This window comes from Leucoraja erinacea, chromosome 13 (assembly GCF_028641065.1).
Source record: "Leucoraja erinacea ecotype New England chromosome 13, Leri_hhj_1, whole genome shotgun sequence".
In the NCBI taxonomy this organism is placed as follows: domain Eukaryota; kingdom Metazoa; phylum Chordata; class Chondrichthyes; order Rajiformes; family Rajidae; genus Leucoraja; species Leucoraja erinaceus.
In genome coordinates, this window is record NC_073389.1 from 36,399,496 (window position 1) to 36,422,698 (window position 23,203).

A 23,203-nucleotide genomic window follows, 5' to 3' on the forward strand; every position below is an offset into this window, starting at 1 on the left:
TATTATAAGGGATCTAGCCCGAGAGGTCACTGATATTGCTTAGATCGCAAGTGAACCGCACAATCAAACTAATCTCAATACACTAGAAATGACTTCTGAAAAAAACTTTTAAAACATTTTACGACCATCGTATTTACTCAATACCAAAATAAAGTTCAAAGTTAATTTTGGATTCAAATATTATATTTCTGAATACAGTACAGAATTTGACAGAGTGGAGCATCTCAGTGTAACCCGCATTCTCCAACTGCGTGGACTGCAAGCAGTTATTAATACAGGTTTACCATTGATTATCCGGCATCCTTGGTTCCAGAGACTTGCCGGATGATGAATTTTGCCGGACCAAAAGAGGTCATGTAATAATAAATCAACAATACACTTCTGACCCACTAATTATACCCCTCCTGTGCCTCTAAAGCACCACGGACTGCTAGAAACTTAAATAAAGAACAAGCAATTAACAAAAAGTAAACAATTAACTATTTCAGGACAGAAACAAGTGTCCTGAAAGAGCATGCGCCACACGCAATGCTCTCATATTTTTTTCTGGATTAAAGGAGGTGCTGGTCCATCAGTTGCTGGAAAACTTGTATAGCATATTCAAGGTTGCGACGATGAGACTTTGGAGAGCAGCCTACATCCTTAGCAATTAAGATTAGGAGTAAAGAAAATACTAGAGAAATAGCGTAATGTAATCATTTGAAATGGAATCAAATTACATAAAGAAACATTTAGAGAGGAAAAATTAAGATTGAGTTAAGAAACAACAGGAAAACAAATAAAAACTAGCACAAAATAATAGCTCTGTATATAAAAAACAGTTGTCAAAGGCCAATTCCTCATTAAGGGCATTTCAAGGAGGAAACAGTTTCTCCCCATCTACTCTGTTTATTCTTCTCAGAATCTTAAATAAGAACAGAAAAATCTAGAAATATTCAGCAGGTCAAGAAACATATGAAATAGATGGTCTCAGATCTCTTTCCACAAATATGCAGGAAGCCGTCTCACCTGATGAATGTTTCCAGCATCCTTTGTTTTTATTTCTGGTCTTTTTGATTTGTTGCTTAGAACCATGTATATCTTGATGAGATCTCTGTCTTTTCAACTCCTAAGGTGTTTGGCCAACATTTCAGAATCTGAAAACCTTGCTCATGCGTGGAAGCAATCTTGTAAATGAATGCCACACGAAGTTGAAGGCCAGTATATCTTTTCTCACACACACCAAAACTTTATACAATACTACGTGCAGACAAATTTAATAAGACTTCCTTATTTTTGCACCTCAATTTTTTTGTAATAAAAAACCAGTACACCTCTATATATTTATGATATACTTCCTGAATAAGTGATACTCCCTATCCTCCAAAATTCTTTATTTCAGACTCTGAAAATGAATAGCTGCTGAAAATCAGTAACTGTGCAGAGCAATTGGATAAACCTAGCCAGTCATTAGATGTAGCTTGTGGGTGCTTCGTTCAACAACACAAATACAACATTATCTTGAAGCATAAAATTAAATCCGGATTTTGGGAGCGTTATGGCACAGCTGCATAAATCACCCTGCAACTTGAGATTATGTGTGTCATCGTTCCTCCTTGAAAAAAATGGATCCTTTTAGAGAGAGTACAGAGGAGATTTACTAGAATGTTGCCTGGGTTTCAGCAACTAAGTTACAGAGAAAGGTTGAACAAGTTGGGGCTTTATTCTTTGGAGCGCAGAAGGTTAAGGGGGGACTTGATAGAGGTCTTTAAAATGATGAGAGGGATAGACAGAGTTGACGTGGAAAAGCTTTTCCCACTGAGAGTAGGGAAGATTCAAACAAGGGGACATGACTTGAGAATTAAGGGACAGAAGTTTAGGGGTAACATGAGGGGGAACTTCTTTACTCAGAGAGTGGTGGCTGTGTGGAATGAGCTTCCAGTGAAGGTGGTGGAGGCAGGTTCGTTTTTATCATTTAAAAATAAATTGGATAGTTATATGGACGGGAAAGGTATGGAGGGTTATGGTCTGAACGCAGGTGTATGGGACTAGGGGAGAATACGTGTTCGGCACGGACTAGAAGGGTCGAGATGGCCTATTTCCGTGCTGTAATTGTTATATGGTTATATGGTTTGTTCTTAAAATACAAGATAATATCTTGATGTTATTGTTGCAGCAAAATATGGACCAATTGTTTAATCCGGGCAACATAATATCAGATGAACATTTCAGCTGAGGTGCTTCAACTTACCTTCACCTACAATACTAAGGACTTCAAATTTATTCATCACATCACCAATGTCAAGAATCTTCATGAAGACAAATTTCTCTGAAAAATGTGATCCCAAATCACATCATAGTTACGAAAATTAACTTTGCAGGCAGGTTTTGTAACATGTTCATAATGGCAGAAGTTCCAACAAACCAACTTCATAACCTTCATACTTGTCCAAATCTAGTCACAATGCTGTCCATCTGAAAAATAAATAACGTGTAATTATTAATTTGGAAATTCTTACTGGGACACAAAATTTTATTATAACGAAAAAGGTTTTTTATCTCTGCTACTCTCCGCTTAAGGCAAGATAATATTTCAAATCATATTGAAACATTGTGAGCTGCCAACAAAATGGAAAATAATATCATTTCATTTGACATCTACATCAAAGTGCTGAGATTACCTGAAATTCTTACATTTTTGACTGAAGATGTGTTCCCGATGCGTAATTAACTGTTATTCTATTGTACGGAATGGAGAAGAGTGAAAATGAATAAATGATACTTTGTCACATGTGACAAGTCACAGAGAGATTCCTTGTTTTGCATACCCAAGGTATGCAAAAAGTTGCCAAAGGGTGCCGCAAAGTTACAAGGTATTCAATTTTAACACAAAGTATTCAATTTGTGGTCCCCCTTAGTTCTTGGCTGTTCCACATGCCAGGTCTCCTTTGTTCTCCTACTCGGCGGATCCCCCACGCCAGGTCGTTTGTTCTGCCTCTCGGCAGTCCCCCCCTCGCTGAGTCCCCCTTTATTCTCGACCACCGGCACCCACGTGGCCCGTCTGACCTCCGGCACCCACCGACAACCCATTCTCGACCACCTTTGCCCGCCCTTGACGTCATCCTCGACAGCCGGTGCCATCCTCGCCATCCCTCACTCGACTTCGACTGGCCTGACCGCGACCGCCGGGGAAGAGTATTTCCAATATCCATCACACAAAATAACCTCCAAAGTACACCAATTTCCAATTGTTTAAGTACAGTATTAAAGCATGATTCACCAGGTTTTGAGTGCAATGGAGGGAAACCCCCAACAGTTTTACCTTAAATTTATAATGTCATTTAAATCTGAATTACTGCCAAACAATATAATGTCTTCCCATTGGGATCTGCCGATTTATGGATTTCAAGTGATATTATGGACCAAAAAAAATTCTGCAGATAGCATGACATCTTACAAAATCTCCAATGACAAAAGCAACAAAATGTAATCCATTTGGTAAGCCATAAAAATATTTAACATATAGCTGATGATAACCCAATGCTTTTACTTGCCCTTTTACTACAGATCTTTTCTTGATAAAGTTTGGGAAACTGTCAGTAATATCCAGCACAGGAATTCTAACAGAAATCAAAAATGGGGAAACGACAGTGCCAATCAAGAACCACTATTTTAGAAATGAGTGTAGATTTTTCCATTTCATAGGATATATTCATTACAATTATATCACTCCCCAGGATAGAAAGAAAAAACAAGCATTAGTTAGGTTTTCTCTAACATGTTCTTTGAGCTTGGAAGTTTGGCTGTTCAATTTTTCTGTGTCATCTAGATTATATGTGTTCCACATTTATGTTTCCCAAAATATTATATTGGGTGCACCACAGCTATTGTAAAAAGCCTCATTAAATAGTTCATGCCTGCCTGCAGCGTAACATCCGGTCAGCCTGGCTTACATAAAATATTGCGGCAATCTGTGAAGAATATTAATAGTTTGCTTTTTTTCACTGCTATTATATCCATCTACTGTCCTTTATAATTATGCTGTAGAACATTTCTAAATAGATGCTTGTGATACCACGGCTGTTATTGTTTCGTGGTTTTGCATGCACAGTTTGGGTACCTGCAAGTAATATTCTCAAAAGACTGATGGAAATTAACTGGAGGCATATTACGGAACAACATGGCCTCCATTTCTACAGCTCCTTTTTGCAAATAAAATATTCTTAATACACATCATCTATGGCACAACCAACAATCAATTTATGTTACAAGGAAATATTCATGAAACAACATTTCTAAATACATTAAAACTCTCTCTGAACACAGAGCATGGAAATTTACTACAAGATTTTGGATACGGAAGACATTTTTAAACTTTGGAAGGTAGACAAAAATGCTGGAGAAACTCAGCGAGTGAGGCCGCATCTACGGAGCGAAGGAAATAGGCAACGTTTCGGGTCGAGACCCTTCTTCAGACTGATGTGAGAGTGGGGAGGCGGGAAGAAGGAAGGAAGAGGCAGAGACAGTGGGCTGAGGGAGAGCTGAGAAGAGGAGGAGAAAGCAGGGACGGCATGAAATTAGAGAAGTCAATGTTCATACCGCTGGGATGCAAACTGCCCAAGCGAAATATGAGGTGCTGCTCCTCCAATTTACGGTGGTCCTCACTCTGACCATGGAGGAGGCCCAGGACAGAAAGGTCGGATTCGGAATGGGAGGGGGAGTTGAAGTGCTGAGCCACCGGGAGATCAGGTAGGTTAATGCGAACCGAGTGGAGGTGTTGGGCGAAGCGATCGGCAAGCCTACGCTTGGTCTCACCGATGCAGAGCAGCTGACATCTAGAGCAGCGGATGCAATATATGAGGGTGGAGGAGGTGCAGGTGAACCTCTGCCACACCTGGAAAGACTACTTGGGTCCTTGAATGGAGTCAAGGGGGAAGGTAAAGTGATAAGTGTAGCATTTCCTGCGGTTGCAAGGGAAAGTGCCAGGAGAGGGGGTGGTTTGGGTGGGAAGGGACGAATTGCACGGAGTTACAGAGGGAGCGGTCTCTGCGGAAAGCAGACAGGGAAGGAGATGGGAAAATGTGGCCAGTGGTGGGATCCCTTTGGAGGTGGCAAAAATGACGGAGGATTATTTGTTGTATGTGACGGCTGATAGGGTGGAAGGTGAAGACAAGGGGGACTCTGACCTTGTACGAGTGGGGGGGGGGGGGGGGGGGGGGGGGGGGGGGGGGGGGGAGAGTGAGAGCAATGTTACGGGGTATAGAAGAGACCCTGGTGAGAGCCTCATCTATAGCCCTGTTTCCTGAAGTATGAGGACATCTCCGATGCCCTGGTGTGGAACACCTCATCCTGGGTGCAGATGCGACGTAGATGGAGGAATTAGGAGTAGGGGATGGAGTCCTTACAGGAAGCAAGGTGGGAAGAAATGTAGTCCAGATAGCCATGGGAGTCAGTGGATGTCAGTCAGTAGTCTATCACCTGCGATGGAGATAGTGAGGTCTAAAAATGGTAGGGAAATGTCGGAAATGGTCCAGGTGTATTTGAGTGCTGGATGGAAGTTATGGCGAAATGGATGAAGTCAGTCAGTTGTGTGCGGGTGCAGAAGGTAGCACCAATGCAGTCGTTGATGTAGCGGAGGTAGAGTTCGGGGATAGGGCCCCGGTACGCCTCGAACAAAGATTGTTCGACGCACCCTACAAAGAGGAAAGCATAGCTAGGGCCCATGCGCGTGCCCATAGCTATGCCTTATATTTGGAGGAAATGGGAGGAGTCAAACGAATAGTTATTAAGGGTAAGGACCAGCCACCTAGGAGGAGAGTATCAGTAGACGGGGATTGGTTGGTTCTGTGGTCGAGGAAGAAACGGAGGGCTTTTAGACCCTCCTGGTGGGGGATGGAGGTGTAGAGTGACTGAACATCCATGGTGAAGATGAGGGAATGGGGGCCTGGAAAACGGAAGTCCTGGAGTAGACGAAAAGCATGTGAGGTGTTTTGAACATAGCTAGGGAGGGATTTAACCAGGGACGATAGGATGGAGTCGAGGTATGTGGAAATAAGTTCGGTAGGACACGAACAGATAGATTTTAAACTTTGGGATTGCTTTCCAAAGCCTATGAATTGTGTTAGTTACCTTGGCATTTTATCAAATTTTGTGCATCTGGTATAATTCTGTTTTTCAGCCAAGAAATGTTAGTACATAAGTAGTCTCACAATTTTTACAGCTGCTTGCACAAAAGTGGCCCAATCTATGTTGACAAATTCTCTGCAGCCTCCCCTTTATTCGAGCAGGGCGGCAGTCAGCACGACCCATCAATTCCAACCCATTTAACAATGTATTATAATATTGCCACAAACAATTCATAGAAAATCCAAAATTATAGCTGAAAGGTTTGGCTTCTATTGCTACTTAAAAATCTTTTAAAAATTGGCGAGCAAAAGTTCAACGTGCTTCACACCAGCACATGTTGTGTAATTTGAAGGTAAATTTAAGTACCGTATTTCCCGGCAATTATTTTTTACCCAAAAATAAGGCACAAAAATTTACCTGCGTCTTCGAGGCCGAAGGTTAGGTTCTTAGCCAAGACAGATGGACTTGGCTATCCCTGAGTACAGCAACATCAAGAACGATGTTGCTGTACTGAGGGATAGCCACGTCTATCCCTCATTGCTGGCAGCTGATGGGAAGCGGCTGTAAAGTGGGAAGCAGCTATAAAACTACAGCGCCGCTGGGGGGAGGGGAGTTCCTTGGGGGGAGTCTGGCCCGGGTCAGCACGGGCAGGAGCATTGAGAAGGAGGGGGTCGGGGATCATGCCAGCAACTAACTCACCCCTGTCGCAGCGTTCCAGGCGCAGAGCCACTGCATTGTGTCCGGGGAGGGAAGTAGCTCAGGTGGCTGTGAGCGGCCGCCAGGACCGGACAGCGGAACCATTTCTCCACCTGCCATCACCCTCCACCCCCCACCCATTCAGTAATTCAGAATGGAGGAGATCTGGAAGCCTTGGGCAAATTGAATTGTCACTTTCTTTATTTTTATTTTTTATTTTTTATTTTTATTTCTTATTTTTTTGAGCATGTGAAATTCAATGTGAAATTCAGCATTTTTTGAAAATATAGCAACTCAAAATGGGGGTTTGTCTTCGACGCAAGTGCATGTTCACTGCCGGGATATACGGTATTCTTTTTTAAATTTAAAAACATGTATTATATACAAGCTTTGCAATTTCATGTCATGATTAAACTTTTGTTGTATGCAAACACATACATTTCTTTTTATCATAATCATCATTTATTAGCCAAGTATGTTTTGCAACATACGAGGAATTTGATTTGCCATAGTCGTACCAAAAAAGCAACAAGACACACAACTACATAATAATTTGACATAAACATCCACCACAGCAGCTCCTCCACATTTCCCCACTGTGATGGAAGGCAATAAAGTCCTATCTTCTTTCCTCCTTTTCCCCCGCAGTCGGGGGAGTCGAACCATCCGCAATCGGAGTGATCGAAGCTCCCGCAGCTGACGATAGAAGGTCCCGCGATCGGGGTGGTCGAAACACCTGCAGCTCGAGCTCCCGAGGTCGATCCCTGATAAAGGGACGGACTGCCAGCTCCACGCTGTTAAGTCCGCAGGCTCCCGCGGTTGGAGCTCCCAAAATCGATCCCCAGCAAGAGGCCGCCAGCTCCTCGATATTAGGGCGCAGAGCAGACAGAGATACCACTCGGAAAAAGTTGCATCTCCGTCAAGGAAAGAGATAAAAAAGTTTCCCCCACCCCCCCCTACCCCCACATAATACAAAACGAAAGGTACACTAAACCATACATTTTACAACAACTAAAAACAAAGGAAAAAGACGAGACAGACCGTTGGCGAGGCAGCCATCGCTTGGCACCACCTGAAGACATCAATTTATTTAGGCCAAAAGACAAATTTGGAACTACTTATTTTCCCTGACTCATACAGTGGTCTGAAAGACAACATTATTCAACAAAACAAAAATGAAGCATCGGACTTTATGTCCTGGATGCAATTAAGTGAATTACTTATGGCCATGCATTTATATTAAGATCTCAATCATCAAATCTTTAACATCTAAATGCAAATATTTTGAGCAACATTCTGAACAGAAAAAAAATCATCCTAACTGTACTCAAAATGTACTATTCCAAAGTATTTTCATTCGACTTTTGTTTCAGATTGTAGCAACATCATTTAAAATAATTTATAAATGGGAGCATCACAAACCGGGACATTTACTTTCCATCTCAAACTGCCTTTGGGAAGGTGCTGGTGCAGCCCTTAGGGTGAAGGCACTCTTCCAGCAATGTTGCATAGGAAGTTCCTGGAATTGGATCCAACAATAGTAAAGGACAATATATTTTTAAGGCAGGATGATGAACATTTCAAACACAATGTTTGGGTGGCCCCATCTATACATAACTGAAACTCAGATTTTCCGGTTTGGCGGTCATTCTATTTGCGCAAAAACAGTTTGCGATAGCGCTACGATTTTTTGCCAGTTCACTCACCGTTCTATGCTGCGATTGCACCCAGTTTCGTTCCGATCGGTTGAATCGGATTAATCTCTTCCCCTGTCACTCCCTGGGACAGTCCGCTCCTTGAGGCCCAGGAGCGGTTGGAGCGGCTGGTGCAGCATTGCCCACTCTGCAACGTTCCATCACACTTCAAAATAAGTGGTCTGGAGGAAGCTGCTGATTGGTGTAAGCGGACTAGAGGAAGCAGCTGATTGGGAGTAACCCCAGGTTTATATTTCTGCTTTCTGTTCATACTTTTTAGTTAAGGGTTCAGTGAGTTAAAGGTACAGTGAGTTAAGGGTACAGTGACTTAAGGGTAGAGTGACTTAAGGGTACAGTGAGTTAAGGGTACAGTGAGTTAAGGGTACAGTGAGTTAAGGGTACAGTGCTTTTTAGTAAAGGTATAGTTTAAAAGATTAAGATTTTTATAGTGGGAGTGAATTGATTTAATTTGGGGGTAAGCCATGTCAGTTGAGATCGGCCCCGTGGATTGCTCATCCTGCAACACGTGGGAGATCAGGGATATTGTCGGTGTCCCTGGTGACTATGTGTGCAGGAAGTGTGTCCAGCTGCAGCTCCTGGCAGGCCGCATTGAACGGTTGGAGCTGCGGTTGGATTCAAACTGGAGCATCCACGATGCTGAGAAAGTCGTGAATAACGCATACAGTGAGTTGGCCACACCGCAGGTAAAAGTTAAGCGGACAGAAAGGGAACAGGTGGCCACTAGCCAGCGTAGCAGTAGGCAGGTAGTGCAGGAGTCCCCTGCGGTCATCTCCCTCCTAAACAGATATACCATTTTGGATACTGTTGGGGGAGATGGCTCATCAGGGGAAGGCAGCAGCAGCCAAGTTCATAGCACCGTGGGTGGCTCTGCGGCACAGGAGAGGAGGAAAAAGAGTGGAAGGGCTATAGTAATAGGGGATTCAATTGTAAGGGGAATAGATAGTCGTTTCTGCGGCCGCAAACGAGACGCCAGGATGGTATGTTGCCTCCCTGGTGCAAGGGTCAGGGATGTCTCTGAGCGGCTGCAGAACATTCTGGAGGGGGAGGGTGAACAGACAGATGGCGTGGTGCACATTGGCATCAACGCTATAGGTAAAAACGGGATGAGGTCCTACAGGGTGAATTTAGGGAGCTAGGAGATAAACTTAAAAGTAGGACCTCAAAGGTAATAATCCTTGAATTACTACCAGTGCCACGTGCTAGTCAGAGTAGAAATAGGAAGATATTTCAGATGAATACGTGGCTTGAAAAGTGGTGCAAGGGGGAGGGATTCAAATTTCTAGGGCATTGGAACCAGTTCTGGGGGAGGTGGGACCAGTACAAACAGGACGGTCTGCACCTGGGCTGGAATGGAACCAATGTCCTTGGGGGAGTGTTTGCTAGTGCTGTTGGGGAGGATTTAAACTAATGTGGCAGGGGGATGGAAGCATGAGCAGAGAGACAGAGGGGTAGAAATGAGGATAGAAGCAATAGGTAGAAAGGTGAAAGGTAAAAGTGGCAGGCAGACAAATCCAGGGTGAAAATCAAAAAGGGCCACTTTTCAACATAATTGTATAAGGTGTAAGAGTGTTGTAAAAACAAGCCTGAAGGCTTTGTGTCTCAATGCAAGGAGCATTCGTAATAAGGTGGATGAGTTGAACGTGCAGATAGTTATTAATGAATACGATATATTTGGGATCACGGAGACGTGGCTCCAGGGTGACCAAGGCTGGGAGTTGAACATCCAGGGATATTCAATATTCAGAAGGGATAGACAGAAAGGAAAAGGAGGTGGAGTAACTTTGCTGGTCAGAGAGGAGATTAATGTGTGGATGATCTTTTCGAGGTCATCAAACTGGAGGAATTGTTTTATTTTAGCTATTGTCCGAAGCTGGAAGAAGCTAGCTTTTATCACGGCATTGACTTGTTTGTCAAATTTCAATGCTGAATCAAATATCACGCCAAGGTTTTTGATGTGAAGTTTGAGTAATGGGGTAAGGCTTCCAAGGCCGCCTGCTATCATTTTGATTGAGTCCGAGGGGCCGAGAAGGATGACCTCAGACTTACTCTCGTTTAGTTGGAGGAAGTTCTGGGCCATCCAACACTTTATATCCTCGAGACAGTGCATAAGGTTAAGTAGATTTAATCGTTTTTGGGCTTCAGGGGGAGATAAAGTTGTGTATCGGCTGCATAGCAATGGAAGAAAAGGCCATGCCTTTGAATGACTTGGCCTAAGGGGAGCATATACAGGGAGAAGAGAATGGTGCCAAGGATGGAACCTTGTGGAACCACGCAGCAGAGGCTAGCTGGGGAGGAGAAAGAGTTTCATATGTTAATAGAGAAACTCCTACCTTTGAGGCAGGAGATGAACCAGCTCAGGGCAGTGCCATCAATACCAACCCCGTACCGGAGACGGTCAATTAGGATGGTGTGGTCGACAGTATCAAATGCTGCGCTGAAGCCGAGAAGGAGCAGGATTGCACAGTCGCCGGTGTCAACGGTGGTAGACTCTGTGGTAGGTCATTATGTACCTTCAACAAAGCAGACTCTGTGCTGTGGTGGGACCCTGAAACCTGATTGGAAAACCTCAGAGAACTTACTGGCAGTCGAGGAGTTTATGTAGCGGGAGTAGCGAGCAGGGAGATGGGATTTCTGGAGAGGAATTTTTGAATTTTTTTCTAAAATACTTATAATAGAATAGGACCCCGACACTAAACTGATCACTTGAGGTATGTCAGAAGCCTGTTCTGAGCTATCATTATTTCAAAGACCTTTCCTTAATTATGGCCTGATAACGGCAAAAAAACGAATACTTAAATTTTGGAAACACACATCAGTCCCTACTGTTAAGATGTAGATTACAAACATGTCCGAGACACTACATCTGGAAAATCTGGACTACATCTGGACTTGTCTTGGCAGAAAAAACAGATCAATTTTTCAAGACATGGACACCCTTCACCGAGTTCTTACAGGGATAGTATGGCATAACACAACTTTGGATTTAAATCCAACTATGGGTTGGGTGAGGTGGGTGGGGCGGACGAGAGGCAGGTATATCACCACTTTTTTCTTTCTTTTTCTTTTTTTTTCCTTCTTTTTTTTCTCCCTTTCTTTTATCGACTCTTTGGCTACTACTTTGGTAGTCTAGCGGTCCTATCTTTGCACCTCTCACTTTTTGTCTCTCTTGTTCTTTCTCTTTTCTTTTCCTTTATTTCCAAGTTAAAAAGTTAAAATTGAAGTTGTACATTAACTGTATAATTTTATATGCTGACTGTTTTATTCTTGTACAATTGCTTCTAATAAAAAAAAAAATTAAAAAAGAGAAGTTTTTGGAAATGATTCTTACTTGTACTTGAACAATAATGGGTTAATGATGTATAAATCATCATGGATCAAGTCATACAAATTTGATTTAAAGCTTTTTAGAGGAGCTGCCAGAGGTGATTAATAAGGGTTGGGCAGAGTATGTGGTCGGCATGAATTTCAGTTAAACATTTTAAAATCCCTCATGGTAAGCTAATCCGGAAGATTAAAATGTACGAGATCCATGGTGAATTTGTCATTTAGATTCAGAACTGACTTACTCATAGAAGACAGAGGGTCCTGGTGGAATGGTGTTATGCCGGCAAGAGGTCTGTGACCAACGGAGTTCCATTGTGATCTGTGCTGGGACCTCTGTTGTTTGTGAGATATTTACCTGCCTTGGATGTAATTGTAAATGTTAGTAAGCTCGGAGATGACACCAAAAGTTACAAGAGCTGCTGATAGTGAGGAAAGTTGTAAAATAGAGATGTTTTCTATAATGCTATAATTGGAGCAAGTGCGAGAATTTTCAGTTTGGGAGCATGCGAGGAGAAAGTATACAGTTAATGGCATGATTTATTTATATAGGGATCTTGGTGTCTAAGTCCATAGCTCTCTGAAAGTGGCAAACCCTAGTAGATGGACTGGTAAAGAAGGTATATGGCATGCTTGCCTTCTTTGGTCAGGATGTTGAGAGCAAGAATCAGGAAGTGATGTTGCAAATTTATAGGAATTGTGTGAGGCAGCATTTGGAATATTTTATGCAGTTTTAGATGTTTCATTACAAGATGTGGAAGCTTTGGACCAGGTGCAAAGAGGTTTACCGGAATGCTGAGTAGATTAGAGGGCATTGTCCACAAGGAGAGGTTGGACAAAGTTGGCCGGTTTTCTCTGGAGTGTCAGAGGCAGAGGGGAGGCCTGATAGAAGTGTATACAATGATGAGTGGCATAGTTAAGATATAGTAGCAATGTTACAAAATTTTGAGATTTAAAAAATCAAGTCTGCAATTTATCCCATCAGATAAAGCATAACAATAAGTTTAATTTGACACCAAATTCACTTTCATATCTCAAGTATTAAAAAAGTTATGACCATTTTCATACTCGGAAATTAGCATCTTGTTCCCTATTGATTTTCAATGGACATTACAAAAAAGCTGTGATCTTGGATAGTCAAACAGGCCATTTCTTAAGGAAAGATTAACATTTTTAAATAGCCTAAGTGTCCAAAGATTATTCACAAATAATTCACAATATAACATGATTTTTATATCTAATTTACATTAATTTATAGGCCAAATGGAAGGAATTTAGTGTTCAATTGCTGTAAATAAATGCCCATTTAAATCGGCTTTCTAGTGGGTTCATGTGGAACGCGCCAGTTTAGAACGTTGACATAGCGCTGGATTAGTGCCCTCAAGTGCCGAGAAAAATACTGCGGGATATAAAAAGCCCAAAATGAGCTATTCGTTATAGATAATTTGATATATAGGGTTATATATATGCCCCATTTAATGTAAAAATAAGGTACATACCTTTAATTGTTTGCTCTATAAAACCCTGGGGCTGCGAGAGGTTGCGAGATGAAACAGTAATTTTAAATCTATTAGAACTATATTATCGAGGCCTATAAAACTAATAATACCTTTTGCGACCGGGTCTTGCAGCGATTTTTCGTTAATGATTTACTAGGCTGAACATGTGCGATTAGTACAGCCTAGTAAAAATCGCGTTTTAAACCCGCCCCCTCCAAACAGCGCCAAAATCGCGGGCCTGGCTGAGGGCAGATTCCCAATGGCGATTCAGGTAGGTTTTGTAACATATCTAGATATAGAGTCAGAACCATTTTTCCAGGGAATAAGTACCTATGGCATAGGTTAAGCTGAGAAAAGCAAAATTTAAAGGAAGTGTGTGTCTGTGGTTTATTTTTCACACAGTTTTGGGTACCTGGAATTTGCTGCCAGGACCAGTGGTGGAGGCAGATATGATAGCGTTATTTAAAAGGTTTTTATATAGGCATATGGATATGCAGGTAATGGAGGGATATGGATCACGTGCAGGCAGAGGTGATTATGTTAACTAGCATCATGTTCGGCACGTACATTGTGGGCTGAAAGGCCTTTTTCTGTGCTGTGCTGTGCTGTTCTATCTATCTGTCCAAAGTGATCCCTAACCCAGGACCTCTCAAATTGGCAAAAAAATACAAAATCTACTGCACTTCGCAGTTCACCATTTGTTCCTGGTTTCATTTACTAAAAGTACAATTTTTAAGTAAATATTATGGAACTGAAAATAAAAAGCTTTCATGGATCAATAATTGCAAAAATGATAAACAACAATGGCATGCCTAGAAGCCATTAGAATCAGCAATTTGGCATTTTTCTTGATTCTAATGAAGAGCTGCACTGATTTGGCTGAAAGAATAAACACTTCATATGGTATGTAGGTCAATCTAGTTAGAAACATGGAGCAATTCAAGTCCCTCCAAAGAAATATTAAGTGGTCAAGCACGAGCAGAAGGGGCATGCAAGAACCCAATTGACCCATCCATACTCCTCATCAAATGACCTCACCCATCCTGAGTCAAGGGCTGTTTATTCTTCAACAGATTTGTCAGTGATCTCAGAACTGACAGAGCGCTCGTGAAAACAAGTTGGCATCAAGCCTGACTGACTGCTTAAGAGAAATCTTTCTAATACACATCAGAACATTAACTATGGTTTCTGCATTTTAACTTTATTTCTAGTTTATCAGTATAAAATCAACTTCAGCTGTACAATAAAGTAACTTGTGGGCCATTGTCAGGTGTAGGGCAATTCACATTTGCACCCATCCAGACGAATGAAACATACTAATTCAATGTTAGAGATAACTTGTTTGTTGTCAAAAATCAGGAATATCTTTCACTATTAAAATAACAACACAAACCTGTAAAAAAAACTAACATTTCTTACCTTGCATGTCCAAATCTCCAATATAAATTTACTCTAGCTAATTTAAACTCGTCCGCCTCATACTTAAAGTGCATTTCAGCTTTTTTCCCATTTTATGATTAAAAATTAGAGCATTTAAAAAATATTTAATTGAAACTATTAATTTAAAAATGCTATTTAGCATGATTAAGTTTGGGGTCCCAACAGGGCTTAAACAAACTCACACTAACCAATACATTTTTTTAGTCATTGAAAATACAACATCAACATTTCACCATTTTTATTATTTACTAGACCAGGTGTGGACCCGTTGGTCCCGTCTCCCAAGGCAATATTCCACCACTGACCCATAGCCCCCAACTGCGCAGGCGCGGCTGAGGGGTTCCCGTTGTGACGCCAGAGATGTCCGTTGTGACGCGAGTCACGGCAACCCTCCCCCAACTGTGCCTTGCCATCCCTCTTCCTACCCCTATCCTCCTCCATTCCCCCTCATCCCCAGCATTCCTTCCTCCTCTTCACCCTCCCTCTTCTTTCCCCTCCACTCCCTCAACTCTCCCTCCCTCTCCCCTACCCTCAATCACCCCTTCCCTCCCTCCATAATCCCTCTCCCCTCCGTACCCTTCTCCTCTCCCTCTATCTCCCTGCTCATTGCAGTCTGAAAAGCATTCGTAGTCAGTAATGTCCTTGCTCCCAATGAAGAATTACATTCATTTTGGTGAAAGAATACACTTCATATAGTAGGTATGTTGCAAAGCCTACCTGAAGCGACGCTGAAAATCTGTCGCTGCGGGTGTGCGCGATTTTGGCACCGTTTAGAGGGGGGCGGGTTTAAAACGCGATTTTCTCTAGGCTGTTCAAATCGAAGATGTTCAGCCTAGTTAATTATTAACGAGAAATCGCTGGAAGACCCCGTCGCAAAAGCTATTATTAGTTTTAAAGGCCTCGTATAATAGTTATAGTAGTTTAAAAATCAATCTCTAAACCCGCGACCACCGGCAGCTATCAGGGTCGCATAGAGCAAATAACAGAAGGTAGGCTGCTTATTTTTACATTAAAAAGGGCTTCTTAAGATCCCTTTATACAAAGTTTAACATTGCGAGTAGCTCATTTTGGCCCCATTATATCCCGCAGTATTTTTCTGGGCATTTGAGGGCACAAATCTAGCTCAATGTGAACGTTCTAAACCAGCACGTTCACAGGATCCCACTAGAAAGCTGATTTACAGCAATTGAACACTAAATTCCTTCCATTTGGTCTATAAATTAATGCAAATGAGATTTAAAAATCATGTTTTATTGTGAATTATTTATGAATATTATTTGGACACTTGGGCTATTTAAAAATGTTAATCATTTATTAAGAAATGGATAGATGTTTAGATCTAGTAATTGAAGTTTGAAATTAGCTACACTTGGGTAACTAACTAATTATATGCTTTAATTTCAGGTCATCCAAGTAAGATTGTTTTATATTTGTTTCAGAATGGTTCAATCTACGATAACTGAAAATTTCATTCAGTTCTCTTAATTTTTAAGAAGGTTATGGGCTTTTGACTGCACACGATCACAGCTTTTTTGTTATGTCCATAGAAAATCAATAGGGAACAAGATGCTAATTTCCGAGTATGAAAATGGCCTAACTTTTTTAATATTTGAGATATGAAAGTGAATTAGGTGTCAAATTTAACTTCTTTTTATGCTTTATCTGATGGGATAAATTACCGACTTGATTTTTTAAATCTCAAAATTTTGTAACATTGCTACATATAGTAACTAGGTCAATCTCCTTATAAAGCAGCTTAAGTAAATAAATCAAAATACTTTTACAAGGGAATGTATTTAGGCTCACCTAACTGAGAGAAATAACCTTTGGTACCCGATTCTATTTTTAAATTGCAATAACTCAAAATATCATTTATGTCAATAGACTCCTTATTCTTTTTTAACATTATATAATGTTACGTGTCGTGACGCGTAAATGATGTTGCATGACGCGCAAATGACGCCCAAGTGGGACAGGCCCTCAAGTCACTTAGACACATATTGTAACAGACAAACTTTATAGTTTCCTCTACATTGTTTCTTTCAAAACATGAAATTTAAGTATTGTCTTAATAAGATATTGTTTTTAAAGGCTGGTGCACAAAAAATATGAATTGGGAAAATTAACATCAGTTCTCTGATTTAGGTATAGTGGGTTGTAATGTTCTCTGGAGGATGTTAGTGGTAGCATTACATTTCAATCACATGACAATTTTATATTTTCCTCAAGAAATACTTCTTTTTAAAAACACTTTAAATCTTAAGATATTCTGAAATAAACAATCCGCAAATTGTCTAAAGTTTTTCTCTCAGATGAACAGATTTTGTTGTTGTGCAAGGACAGCAATAATAATAATAATAATAACTTTATTTGTTAAGCACCTTAAAAAACAACCAAAGCTGACCAAAGTGCTGTACAGAAAAAAGAAAACAAGCAAGACATCATAAAACAGGCAGAACAACAGAACATACAACTAACACGAGGCGCATAAATTACATACAAAAATCCAAACAATAAATTAAAAAACATAAAACACAAGTACAAACAACGCAGCAAAACCAAGCAAATAAAGTTAATAAACAATTCGACACCTCACTGGTCTACAAAGGCCATGGAGAATAGATATGTCTTCAGGAGTGATTTAAAAACAGCTAGAGAAGGGGCCTGTTTAACGTGCAGAGGCAATTCATTCCACAATCTCGGAGCCGACACAGCAAGGGAAATGGAACAATGCTGAGCAAATGCAGGCAACATATCAGAGAGGATCTTTGAGCCAAATGAATGAACAGGCAACAATGGCCTAGTTTATTTTTATATGCAGCTGGTGACCTTAGTTAACAAAATATTTGACAATGAACTTCCTTCTTCATCTATGATGGGTCTGATTACTAATATCTATAAGGAAATGGATACATATTTCCATTCTAGTCACATCGCCAGAAAGGGTGCAACGGTCTGAAAGAAATGATGCAGAAACTTACCAGAATGGTTGCAGGGGTGAGAGATTTTAGCTACAATGGTACTGCGGAGAAACTGGGGTTGTTCTCCTTGGAGAGATGCGGCAGCAAGGGACACAGAGGTGACAGGCAAGCTGATTCAGTGCGATGCTTGCAGTATGTGGGAGGTCAAGGACACCGCTGGTGCCTCTGGCTGCTACAAGTGTGAGAAATGCATCCAGGTACAGCTCCTGAAGGACCATGTTGGGGAACTGGAGAAGCAAGTGGATGACCTCAGGTTCGTCCGAGAGGCTGAGTCGTTCCTCGACGGGTACTACAGCAAGATTGTTACACCGAAGGTACTGGAAGAGGGAAGGTGGGTGACAGTGAGAAACGGAAGTAAACATGGAATGCACAGGTGACCGGGTGGTGTACTTCTTGTAAACAGGTTCACCCGCTTAAAAGCTGTTGGGACAGAAGACGTTAATGCACTGAGCGGCGCACTGGCTTGCGATGCAAAAAGTGCTGTTGAGCCAAAACCAAGGAGGCCGACGTCAGGCAACGCAGTGGTGGTTGGAGACTCCATTGTGAGAGGTACGGACAGGGGTTTCTGCGGCAACAGACGAGATTCGAGGATGGTGTACTACCTCCCGGGTTCCAGGATCCAGGATGTCACGGACAGAGTGCGGAAAATCCTCAAGGGCGAAGGTGAACAGCCGGAAGTTGTAGTGCATGTTGGCACAACGATGTCGGAAAGAAGGGGATGAATATTCTGAAGCGTGACTTTAGAGAGCTCGGAAAAGTGCTGAAAAGCAGGACCTCTGGGGTGGTTATCTCCGGTTTGCTTCCAGTTCCTCGTGCTGGCAAGAGCAGGAACAGGGAGATACAGGACCTGAATGTGCGGCTGGGGAACTGGTGCAGGGGGCAGCGATTTAGATTCTTAAACCACTGGGATCTGTTTTGGAGTAAGGGGGAAACTGTACAAAAGGGATGGATTGCACCTTAACAGGTGGGGGACCAGCATTCTGGCAGGCAGGTTTGCCACTGCAACACAGATGGTTTTAAAAATAAATAGCAGGGGGGGGGGGGGGGGGGGGGGGTGGGTCAAATGGGATAGTCAAGGACAGAGTTAAAGAGAAAGGGAGTAAAGGGATAGTTAATGACCCCAGAATTAACGGAAAAGAAAGCTCACATAGGGATAGGAGAGTTTGGCCAAGTGTAGTAGGGATTGATGTGAATGGTGAGATGCGTAAGGAATTAAAAGTACTATATTTGAATGCGCATAGTATAAGAAGTAAAGTAGATGAGCTTGAGGCTCAGATCGAGGTTGGTAGATACGAAATTGTGGGGATTACCGAGACGTGGCTGCAGGAGGATCGGATCTGGGAATTTAATATTCAGGGATATACATCCTATAGAAAAGACAGACTGGTGGGCAGAGGAGGGGGGAGGGGGGGTAGCTCTGTTGGTGAGGAATGGAATTCAGTCCCTTGCAAGGGAAGACATAGGCACTGATGAGGTAGAGTCACTGTGGATTGAGTTGAGGAATTGCAAAGGCAAGAAGACACTGATTGGTGTTATCTACAGACCCCCAAATAGTGGCCCGGATGTAAGGTGTAAGTTGCAGCAGGAGTTAAAACTGGCATGGAACAAAAGTAATGCCACTGTGGTGATGGGGTTTTCAATATGCAGGTAGACTGGGAAAATCAGGTTGGTTCAGGACCTCAAGAAAGAGAGTTTGTAGAGTGCCTCCGAGATGGATTCTAAAAGCAGCTTGTAATGGAGCCGACCAGAGAAAAGGCAATTCTGGATTTAGTGTTGTCCAATGAACCAAATTTGATAAGAGAACTCGAGGTAAAGGAACCGCTTGGAGGTACTGATCATAATATGATTAGTTTTATTCTGCAATTTGAGAAGGAGAAAGTTAAATCGGAAGTGGCAGTGATGCAGTTGAACAAAGGGTATTATGAAGGCATGAGAGAGGAGCTGGCCAAGGTAGACTGGAAAGGGATATTAGCACGAATGACAGTGGAACAGCAATGGCAGGAATTTCTGGGCATAATCCGGAAGACACAGGATAATTTCATTCCAAAATGGAAGAAAGATTCTAAGGGGAGTAGGAGGCAACCGTGGCTGAGAAGAGAAGTTAGGGATAGAATAAAACGAAAAGAAAAGATGTAAAACACAGCCAAGAGTAGCCGGAAGCCAGAGGATTGGGAAACTTTCATAGGACACCAGAAGGAAATAAAACGGGCAATACAGGCAGAAAAGATGAAGTACAAAGGGAAGCTGACCAGGAATATAAAGAAGAACAGTAAAAGCTTTTTTAGATATGTTAAGGGAAAAAGATTAGCAAAGTCAAATGTGGGTCCCTTGAAGGCAGACACGGGTGAAATTATTATGGGCAACAAGGAAATGGCAGAAGAGTTGAACAGGTACTTCGGATCTGTCTTCACTAAGGAAGACACAAACAATCTCCCAGAAGTACTGGAGGACAGAGGATCTAAGGGGGTCGAGGAACTGAAAGAAATTTCCATTAGGCGAGAAATAGTATTGGGTAGGCTACTGGAACTGAAGGATGATAAATCCCCGGGGCATGATGGACTGCATCTCAGGGTCCTCAGGGAGGTGGCTCTAGAAATAGTGGACACATTGGTGATCATTTTACAATGTTCAATAGATTCAGAATCAGTTCCTGTGGATTGGAAGATAGCTAATGTTATCCCACTTTTCAAGAAAGGCGCGAGAGCGAAAACGGGGAATTACAGAACAGTTAGCCTGACTTTGGTGATGGGAAAGATGCTGGAGTCAATTATTAAAGAGGTAATAATGGGGCATTTGGATAGCAGTAAAAGGATAAGCCAAGTCAGCATGGATTTATGAAAGGAAAATCATGCTTGACTAATCTTCTGGAATTTTCTGAGGATGTGACAAGTAAAATGGATGAAGAGGAGCCAATGGATGTAGTATAGACTTTCAGAAAGCCTTTGATAAGGTCCCGCACGAGAGACTGGTGACTAAAATTAGAGCACATGATATTGGGGGTAGGGTGTTGACGTTTAGAAAATTGGTTGGCAGACAGGAAGCAAAGAGTAGGAGCGAACGTGTCCTTTTCAGAATGGCAGACAGTGGCGAGTGGAGTGCCGCAAAGCTCGGTGTTGGGGCATCAACTGTTTACCATATATATTAATGATTCGGAAGAGGGAATTAGGAGCAACACTAGCAAGTTTGCGGATGACACAAAGCTGGGTGGCAGTGTGAACTGTGAAGAGGATGCTAGGAGGTTGCAGGGTGACCTGGACAGGTTGAGTGAGTGGGCAGATGCATAGTAGATGCAGTATAATATAGATACGTGAAGTTATCCACTTTGGTGGCAAAAGCAAGGGGGCAGATTATTATCTCAATGGGGTTAGGTTAGGTAAGGGGGAGGTACAGCGAGACCTGGGTGTCCTTGTGCACTGGTCACTGAAATGTTGGCGTGCAGGTACAGCAGGCGAAGAAAGCTAATGGAATGTTGGCCTTCATAACAAGAGGATTTCAGTATAGGAGAAGAGAGGTTCTTCTGCAGTTGTATAGGGCTCTAGTAAGACCACATCTGGAGTATTGTGTACAGTTTTGGTCTCCTAATTTGAGGAAGGACATCCTTGTGATTGAGGCAGTGCAGCGTAGGTTTGCGAGATTGATCAATGGGGTGGCGGGACTGTCATATGAGGACAGATTGAAAAGACTAGGCTTGTATTCACTTGAGTTTAGAAGGATGAAGGGAAGTCTTATAGAAACATATAAAATTATAAAAGGACCGAACAAGCTAGATGCAGGAAAAATGTTCCCAATGTTGGGCGAGTCCAGAACCAGGGCCCACAGACTTAGAATAAAGGGGATGCCATTTAAGACTGGGTGAGAAAAAACTTTTTCACCCAGAGAGTTGTGAATTTGTGGAATTCCCTGCCACAAAGGGCAGTGGAGGCCAAATCACTGGATGAATTTAAGACTGAGTTAGATAGAGCTCTAGGGGCTAGTGGAATCAAGGGATATGGGGAGAAGGCAGGCACGGGTTATTGATTGGGGACGATCAGCCATGATCACAATGAATGGTGGTGCTGGCTCGAAGGGTCGAATGGCCTCCTCCTGCACCTATTTTCTATGTTTCTATTGGGAAGAACATGTTTTTATGCAGAGGATGATCAGGGATCAAGCACAGGAGATCAAGAGTTACAAAAGAACATTAGTTAGACAGTTTTTGAAAATATACTTACAGGTCGACTGGAATAGAGCAGGTAAATGGGATTAACTGGATATATTGGCAGATTCTTAATATGTAATAATTTAATGTTCTAATAAACAGAACCAGCATAATCTACAATTAAACCATGTGGCAAAGTGTTGGAGTAACTCAGTGGCCAGGCAGCATCTGTGGAGCAAATGGATAGACCCTGGACATTTTTCATGTCCAATCCTTCTTCAGATTGATTGTAGATTATGAGTGGGGAAAGGTGGAAAAGAGGCAGCTTTCTCCCCCCATTACAATCAATCTGAAAATGAATCCCACCCCGAAAAGTTACCTATCCATTGCCTCCACAGTTGCTGCCAGATCTGCTGAATTCCTCCAGCACTTAGTTTTACTCAAGAATCCAGCATCTACAATTCCTTGTGACTCTAAAATATAATTAAATGCAGTCACCAAGCTCAAAAACTGTAAATCCAATATTATATCAATCTACCGGATATTGTTTAGATGCATTTTTTTCTTATAAAAATGTTATTGGAGGGGGGTCAATCTTACATGACTGTGATTGAAGGACACATTCGCTCTTCTCTGTACATTTTGAGTTAGTTCACCTTACCATCACTCTCCAATCCTCTTTGTTGTTATCTTATTGTCCAGTCACAAGCAAGATGAACGTTTGACAGCACTGGGCCTGCACTTGCTGGAGTTTAGAAGAATCAGGGGGGACCTCATTGAAATGTACAGAATAGTGAAAGGCTTGGATAGTTAATGTTGTGATGATGTTTCCACTAGTGGGAAAGTCTAGGACTAGAGGTCACAGTCTCAGAATTAAAGGACATTCCTTTAGGAAGGAAATGAGGAGGAATTTCTTTAGTCAGATGGAATCTGTGGAATTTGCCACGGAAGGCTGTGGAGGTCAAGTCAATGGATATTTTTAAATCAATGATAGATTCTTGATTAGTATGGGTGTCAGGGGTTATGAGGAGAAGGCAGGAGGGAGAGAGATACATCAGCCATGATTGAATGGCGGCGTACATTTGATGGGTTGAATGGCCTAATTCTGTTCTATCACTTATAACATATCAGCCTTTGTCAGAGAATGCCTGCAATGGTTTCTCCTCCTTTCAACCCCTTCTTGGGAATATCATAATTTAAGCATTGCCCCACAACCAAGAAATAAATGTTTGATCACTCGAATTTCTTAATCGTTTCTGCCTGCACAACATCCAACGACAATGTTGGGATCCACTATACATTGACAAC

General features: G+C 42.0%; 1 protein-coding gene across 6 annotated transcripts in view; it reads right to left on the reverse strand.

The window, feature by feature from the left end:
• The window catches only part of cdkl5 (cyclin-dependent kinase-like 5), a 118,523-nt gene that overhangs the window by 90,093 nt on the left and 5,227 nt on the right, over window positions 1–23,203 (reverse strand). For 4 of the 6 annotated variants that reach the window (XM_055644919.1, XM_055644918.1, XM_055644915.1 and 1 more), the window contains exon 2: window positions 2,231–2,454. Coding sequence is in view for 5 of the 6 variants with exons in the window: in XM_055644918.1 (XP_055500893.1) it covers window positions 2,231–2,294 (64 nt within the window). In the remaining variant the exon portion in view is untranslated. Of the gene's footprint in view, window positions 1–2,230; window positions 2,455–2,660; window positions 2,719–12,082; window positions 12,200–23,203 lie in introns of all 6 variants that reach the window. The other 2 variants (XM_055644916.1, XM_055644917.1) reach the window with 2 other exon arrangements.